Source organism: Chelonoidis abingdonii, chromosome 14 (genome assembly GCF_003597395.2).
Source record: "Chelonoidis abingdonii isolate Lonesome George chromosome 14, CheloAbing_2.0, whole genome shotgun sequence".
Classification (NCBI taxonomy): Eukaryota; Metazoa; Chordata; order Testudines; family Testudinidae; genus Chelonoidis; species Chelonoidis abingdonii.
The window spans coordinates 37376422-37384047 of NC_133782.1; the positions used below are offsets into that span (position 1 = coordinate 37376422).

The 7626-nt window shown below is 54.0% G+C and overlaps 2 gene segments (V, D, J or C); one reads left to right on the forward strand and one right to left on the reverse strand.

Annotated features, from left to right (window-relative positions):
- The window catches only part of LOC116826329 (Ig mu chain C region-like), an 8487-nt gene extending 3867 nt beyond the window's left edge, over window positions 1–4620 (reverse strand). Inside the window, 4 exon segments of the C gene segment in view lie at window positions 385–699; window positions 1913–2233; window positions 2533–2859; window positions 4315–4620. Of these exon segments, the coding sequence occupies window positions 385–699; window positions 1913–2233; window positions 2533–2859; window positions 4315–4447 (1096 nt within the window).
- Window positions 1–7626, forward strand: part of LOC116818425 (immunoglobulin heavy constant gamma 4-like) — a 320687-nt gene that overhangs the window by 216534 nt on the left and 96527 nt on the right.

Sequence of the window (7626 nt, forward strand, 5' to 3'; positions counted from 1 at the left end):
CTCAGCCGGGAAGCCCAGACTGTTTGGATCCCTGGCACCCAGGGACAACGGCCTCTACTGAATGTTCTCTGAAGGATATGCATGGTCTGGCTCATGAAATAAGTTTGTAAAGTGGATCCTGCTGGAGCTGGGAGTCCAGATGCATATGCATGCCCAAGCCCCACTGTGGGACTATAGAACTGAGGGGTTTCTCTCCTTTATTTGCATGAATTCATCAGCTTCTCAATCTGATACGGCATCATAATGGAGAGAGAAATCCTTCATTGCCACTCCTCCCACCAGGGCTCCCATGGAGTCATGCAGTTGTTCATGCCATTGGCTGGATGGTATAAGAAAGTATGTGGACATCCCCAAATTAATACCTGCCTCTGAGTATCCACTTACCATGGGACACCTTTTCCACAACGGTCTTGGGCTCTTCCATGGCCGGGTGATGCACCACGCAGGTGTAATTTCCTTCTTCTTGACTTTGCTCAACCTTCAGGATGCTGTAGGCAGAGAAAGTGCCACTTCCTGACACGGGGCCATTGTTGTAACTCGACTTGAGTTCTGGGGAGTTGTTCTTCAACCATGAGATGCTGATCTCTTCTGGGTAAAAGCCGCTAGCTTCGCAGATGAGAGTCAAGGAGACTCTATTCCCGGAGGTGTCTTCGTGGTAGGCTCTGGAGATGGTGACTGAGGGCTCCTTCTTCCTGATGCCTAAATGAAAAGGAAGGGGGCAAGAGAAGAAGAAGACTTGCTTTGGATGTCTAAGTTAAGGACTTAGCTCCAGCAGCTATCACTGTGTGAAGGGGCCAGGGAGGGCAGTTGTTCCGGGTATGTGTGAAGCTAGACCAGGCAAAATAAAAACCCAACCACTGAACATCATCTCTCTTGAAACTCAAAGAGCCTGGACCTTCACCCAAGGACTCAACTGAACTCCCAAACCTTCCCCACAGAATGCACAGTGACCTTCCCAATCTTCAACCTTAAACGACAACAACTTGACACCATCGTCTTCGTCTTCATCACCATCATCATATTCATCTTCTTCACCTCCCTTATCTTCATAATCACTTCCTTCCTTTTTAGCTTCATCTTCTCCAGCAATCTAACATTTTTTCTCCTTCAGCATCTTCATTTCCCTCTTCATTGTCATCGACGTCATCTTCATCCCCTTCGAGATCATCATCAGGATCATTATCTTCAGCTTGGCTTTACAGTAACGCAGAGGGGCAGGGGGCTTTCAGCCGGTCCTGCGTCCCAAACCTGAACTCTCACCCCAAACATTGAATCTCCTCTTCACCCAAGTCTCCATCATGCATCATCATGACATTAGGTCACCAAAGCATTTCTCACTCCGATGGAGCCTCTTCCCTCCTTCAAACACTCCCAGCAAAATTCAACACAATTGAGATTTTCAAAGGCTGCCTTAAGGACTTGGACAACTTGGGTATTTCAATGGGATTTGGGCACTTACTCCAATGGAGACTCTTAGAGCGTCTCACCAGAAATATCCCATAAAGGCCAGATGCCAGGTGACAAGCACCAGCCTGATTTCCAGAGGTAAGAGGTACAGACGCACGTCAGATCAGAGTCCCTAACAGGCCACGTCCCCATTTTTCAGGGAGCTGAGGGAATGAAATTCTTGGAGGAGCTGGAATTTAATGATCAGGCAGAGAATCCTGGGAAAACTGTGCAAGTGGAAATTAGTGAGAGATTGAGAATGAGAAATTCACAGGGGAAATACTAATTCTACCTGCAACATACCCCTGTGCTGAGGGCCTAGGCTCCGCTAAACTCCTACTTGGGGGGGGAGGGTAACTGGGACATAAAGGCTGCCTAGGATGTGTGTGCGGTGAGTTTCACCCTCCAGTCCCAATTCACAGTGACCGGAGTTTGCCTTTCCCTTTGAGATGCCAAGGCTCCTCACCTGTATTGCTCATGGTTATGTCCTGGGTTAGTTCTCCAGAACAGGGTGTGGTCACTTTGCAGGTAAATTGGGTGCCTTCTCCCCATTGTGCCAGCGACACAGGGTGAGAACTGACCAGGCTGGTGGTCCCGTTGCTGTTCTTCTTGGGGGGTTCTGTCTTCGCCACAGAGCTGACTTGCCCATCCACTTTCCATGTGATGCTGCTGGCTAATAAGTCATAACCGAGAACCAGACAGGTAACATGACCAGAATTTATGACGACATCTTCATAGGAGGGTTTGATTAAGTAGATGGTTGGGTCAAGTGAGCTTCTGAGGCAGGCTGAGAAGTGCAAAGAGACGTCATTGACCAGTTCAAATAGTGTGGAAAGGCAGAAAAAGACGATCGAAATCTAATCAATCCCTCCACCTCCAGCAGAACACTCCTAGTGTCCCTCCCACCCAGCCAGCCATGGTATCTCTTTCTCTTCCCATCCACCTACAGCACCAGTTTCTCTATGGCACTCCTATGTCTCCCGTCACACTGGGGTCTAGGTGAAGTCCCACCTACCCTTTGGCAGGGCTGGTTTCTTGGTAACTCTCCGCCCCACCTCCCTGCCATGCACGGGCTCAGCCCCTCACCCAAGCACTTGCTGGTGTTGTGCATGGAGAGCTCTGCTCCCACTGCTGGGTGGATCACTTGGCAGGTGTAGACGTCCCCCTTCTCCCAGCTCTGCTTGGTGACCTTCATGCGGCTCTGCCCCACGTAGAAGCCGTCTGTGCCCATTGCAGAGGAAAAGGCCGGGGTGGGGGGGCTGCTCTCCTTTCCATTCACCAGCCATTTCACATTGGCGTTGCCAGGTTTGAAGCTCAGGAGGAGGCAAACCAGCTCCAGCTGGCTCTCTGTGGAGCTCTCCTCGCAGGTGGGCACCAGGAGGTGAACCTGGGGTGGTGCTGTCGAACCACACACTGAGAGCAGAGAGAGGGGACAACAGTGTCACTCTCTGTAGATCCCCAGCCCCCTTCCAGAGAGAGGAATAACTCTACAGTCCTCCCAGCACTAGCAACCCTCTCCTTGTTGTGGGACGTTTACACTGAGTACTTCAATTAGCCTCCAGGGCTGAGATTTTTCTCAGCCATGTAAGAGATGAAAACAAATGGGAACGGGGCCCTTAAATCATCTAGGCAAATATTAAAAGCCTCCAGGCATTCTTCCTGCACGTGCTGCATGGAGGGTGTTCTCCCTGGTAAACAGCTGGGACAAAGCTGGAACTTGAGCTGTGTTTGATAATTTGAATGTTTCCCCCAATTACTGTCCCCTATTTAAGGGGGACCGTGGCGCTGTACAGCATGACATGGCATCAGAAGAAAACCTGGGAGAGGACTGACTGTGTCTGACTATGGATAAAGGGTCAAATCCTCAGCTGATGTAAGTCGGCTCAGTGCCACCGACTTCAGCGGAGATCAGTCGATTTACACCCGTTGAAGTTCGGACCCCAGAATGCCTAGGTTTGCGGCTCTGGGCTTGTATCCATTTCAAAAGATGCCCCAGAACAGCCGGAGTGCAAGGAACACACCCAGCTCCATGACAAAGGTGTAACCAGTGCTAGCTCGTAAGGGGGGATACCCCCTTTAAGGCCAGTGGTTGCTGGGAATTGCAGTCCCATGGGGCTGCTTGCTGCTGTCTGTATCAGGGAAGCTTCTGGCTCAGTGCTGAGGAAAGCGCCTGAGGGGAATCTCTAGATGTGGACAGGCAGGAGGCCTAGGAGCCATGCAGGGGAGGTGGCCTAGTGGCAAAGGGGGGGTGCTCCCCATGCAGCCGGCTGAACCCTGGGGGGTCCTGGTGGCCAGGACCCTGGGCTCTGAGTTGCACTGGTTTTGCTTTGAGGCTTTGGACTGACGCGGCGAATGGGCTTTGTTCTGCCTCCCGCACTGGGAGGCAGTTGGGTTGGGTTGGGTGAGAGTGAGGGTGAAAGGCAGTGAGCCGAAGATTTCCCCTGTACAGAGGGGCCAGCATGCGGCTTAGGTGCCATTTCAGCCCGGCTGCGGGTCTGAGATTTCCCAAGGTGCCTAAGGGATTCGCATGCCAAGTTCCCATGGGAACCAGGTGCCTAAATCCTTTAGCTGGGGCTGAAAAATCCCCCCTTAGTGGAACGCAGGTCTCTGCCCCGGGCGCCTTTCACCCTAAGGTTTCCCTCGTTCAGGGGTCCATGGAGGGGGCGCTGGGGGCAGGAGATCTGCAGGGACAAAGCACCAGGGCTCAGTGTGTTTCAACACTGGGCCCCACTTTCCCCAGACTTTCAGGCTGACGTTTTTCCAAATGCTCCTACAGGATGTGGATTAAGATTCACTGGCTCCCAGACTCTCTAGGTGCTTTGAAAAGCTCAGCCTGGCTGTCCCGCCCTCCCCTGCCGCGTGTCTTACCCTCCTGAGGGAACTTCTTCAGCAGGATCGTTGCTGTCCCTTGATGTGTCACATCACACTGGTTGGTGTTGCCCTGCCGGGACCTGGCAGGGATGATCAGCAGGCTGCTCTGGGTGAAGCGCCCGTTGCTCATCGTCACCTCTGGGAAAGTTGTGACCCCCTGGGTCACTTTGCCCGAATTCCACTTGATCTCCACTGGTGATGGGAAATAGCCAGTTACGAGGCAGGCCAAGCTTGTGTCCGGGGGAGCATTGCCAGTCTTGGTGCAGCAGGGAACCAGGGGGAAGACGGAGGGGGGTGTGGGGGTCGCTGAAAAAATAAAGAGAATATAAGAGAAACCATCAAATTGGGGGAAGAGGACTCATGTTCTGTTCCCAGCTGCTGTGGGACCTTGGGCCCGTCACAGACCTTCTCTGCCTTTAAATTCCCATTGTGCAGTGGTGTCCTAGCGATGGGTGAAAACCACGAGAAATGGGATTCTGACCTCGGCCGTTCCAGTGTAAACCTGGAGCAACTGCGCTGGAATAGCTCTGCTTTGTGCGAGTGATGCTGAGAGGAGACTCTGGTCCTTTGCAAGGCACAAATATTCCCCAAGCGCCTCACAACCTGAGTCCAGCCCATCTCAGCTCTCCAGTGTGAAGTGAGCATCATTACCCTCATTGAACAGATGGGGAAACTGAGGCATGGAGAGGTGACGTGGCTTCCCCAAGGTGACAGAGCGAGTCTGTGGGAGATCTGGGAGTTGAAGCCAGTTCCCCGAGTCCCTTCCTCTATTTGATCACAAGACCATTAGTTAAAGCTAGGGAAGAGCCCTCCATGAGTCACGGATGGATGAGATAACCCAACACGCACCCTTTCTCCTCCGGTCCCTGCCCTTCTGTGCAAACAGAGCTTTCAAACCATACACCTCGGCCTCTGGACTCTTCAGTCCGCCTCTCCGGGACACTGACAGGTCCAGGGGAAATTTCACAGCTTTACAATACTTTGGGGTCTGCAGTCCTGATTGCTGGACTGTGGTGAACTCTCCAGGACTCAGAGTCCTTAAAGCCAGCTTTGGCCTCTCTTTCTAACTGCTCTGCTAGACCGGAAGGTGGGGGCTTGGGCTAGGAATCGCCGGGGGACATGCCGATCGCAGTGATCCCTTCTTGTGCCCTGAAACTCCACCAATCCATCAGTTCTAAACACGTCAAATTGCAGTGGATATTCCACCACCAGTCACGGTGCAAGGAACCACCCAGCCACTTCTCACCACCTTCACAGGAGCAAGGACAAGAGGAGACCCTTTGTATAACAACAACAAACTGCCAGGAGACGTTAAAAGAAAGAGAAGATGCTAGAAGGGAGACATGATACTTGCTTCAGATACTAGTGTACAGGACATCTATCCATCCCCATAGACGCCCACTGTCAATCTATCCATCCTGGGTGGGTGGGAATCAGGACTCCTGGGTTCTCTCTCTGGACTTTACAAGATTAGTGCAGATGGGCTGAAACGTCACCTGCTAGGATCTGTCCCCAGCTGGGGGAGTGAACAGGGATCTCCAAGGTTAGAGTGGGGGAGGCTGGGAGTCAGGACTCCTGGGTTCTCTCTCTGGTCTTTAGGAGGTTAGTGCAGATGGGCTGAGACATCACCTCCTAGAATCTGTCCCCAGCTGTGAGAGTGAACAAGGATCTGCAAGATTAGAGTGGGTGGGGCTGAAGCCACCCAGAGGATTCAGGGGGCCTGGAGTCCTTGGTGGTGGGTCCCAGGGCAGAAGGACCCCCAGCTGCCGAATTGCCACTGAAGACCCGCCCCGGGACCCTGCACCGAAGTGCTGGAAGGACCCTCCCACTGCAGGTCCTCAGGGCACTTTGACAGCGGGTCCCAGGGCAGAAGGACCCCCACCACCACCAAATCGCCGACGACGACCAGGAGCAGAAGCTCTGGGGGCCTGGGCCCCGTGAGAGTTTTCCAGGGTTCCTGGAGTGAGTGAAGGACTTCACTCCAGGGGCCCCAAAAACTCTCATGGGGGTCCCTGCGGGGCCTGGGGCAAATTGCCCCTCTTGCCCGCCCCCCGCCTCTGGGTGGCCCTGGGAGGCTGGGAGTCAGGACTCCTGGGATCTATCCCCAGTTCCAGGACACCCATAAAGTTTCCTTCTTCACCCTCCAGCATGGCAAGTTCTCAAAAAGATGCACCCAGGAGGCCTCAATCTTCTCTGAGGTCTGCGGCCTTTGTCACCGAATCTCTGGGGAAAACCAACCACCAAACAAACAAACAACATGGGCTGAAAAGGGGAAGTTTACGCAAATGAAAGTCACCGGGAGGTTGTTTTTCACCCCAGTTTTAGCCCTTTGTGCTCACCCACCTGTCCAATTTTCATACCTTCCCACCAGCTGTAAGAGTGAAAGCTCCCCAGAGGGCGTCATCTATTGTTCTCAATCTATAATTATCCTGACTTCCATCAGGGGGGAGGAGAGGGGATGTCTGACAGGCAAAGATACCTCAGAAAAGCTCCGCGACAGACACAGAGCTGAGCTGGACTCCCAGACAGAACCCAGCGCCGGGCCACGACCCAACATGGCCGGTGATTTGGTGAGTCCATCCCAGGAAAGTGGCTGCTATTGGCTTGTGACATGAGTGCAGAGAGTGTTTTAACCCCATCAGAGATAAATGGGGTGAAGCATGTGCTAGAGAGGGGAGCCAGGACTCCTGAGTTCCCTCCCCAGCTCTGGAAGAGGAGTGGAGTCCAGTAGTTAGAGCAGGGGGCTGGAAGCCAGGAGTGTTGTGCTCTGTTTTGAAGGGCAGTGGAGTAGTCCCGCTGTGTGGACCCAATACCAGGGCAGGGTGCAGCTCATGGCTCCCCTGCACAGGCTGGATATGCTGCCCAGGCCAGGATGGGTAACAGGCCAGGCTGTGCACCCCCCAGGCAGAGACGGGGGGACAGGGGTGCTTATCTCACACCCCAGCTATTAGCTGGGATAACAGCTTTGAGAGAACTGAAGGCAGCGAGCCCAGGGCTGGGCCAGCAGGGGCTGCAGGTGGGGAGTGAGGGGCACTGGCAGAGCTGGCGGGAGCAAAGCTGGCTAGCAGGAGGCTCCAGGTCAGAATTGACGGGCACTGACAGAGCTGGGTGGGGGAGCCCAGAGCTGGGCTAGCAGGGGCTGCAGGTCAGGAGTGAGGGGCACTGGCAGAGTGGGGGGCAGAGCTGGGCTAGCAGGGGTGGGGAGCAGGAGTGCGGGGCACTAGCAGGGCTGGGCTAGCAGGGGTTGCGGGTCAGGAAAGAGGGGCACTGACAGAGCAGGGGAGGCAGAGCTGGGCTAGCAGGGGTGGG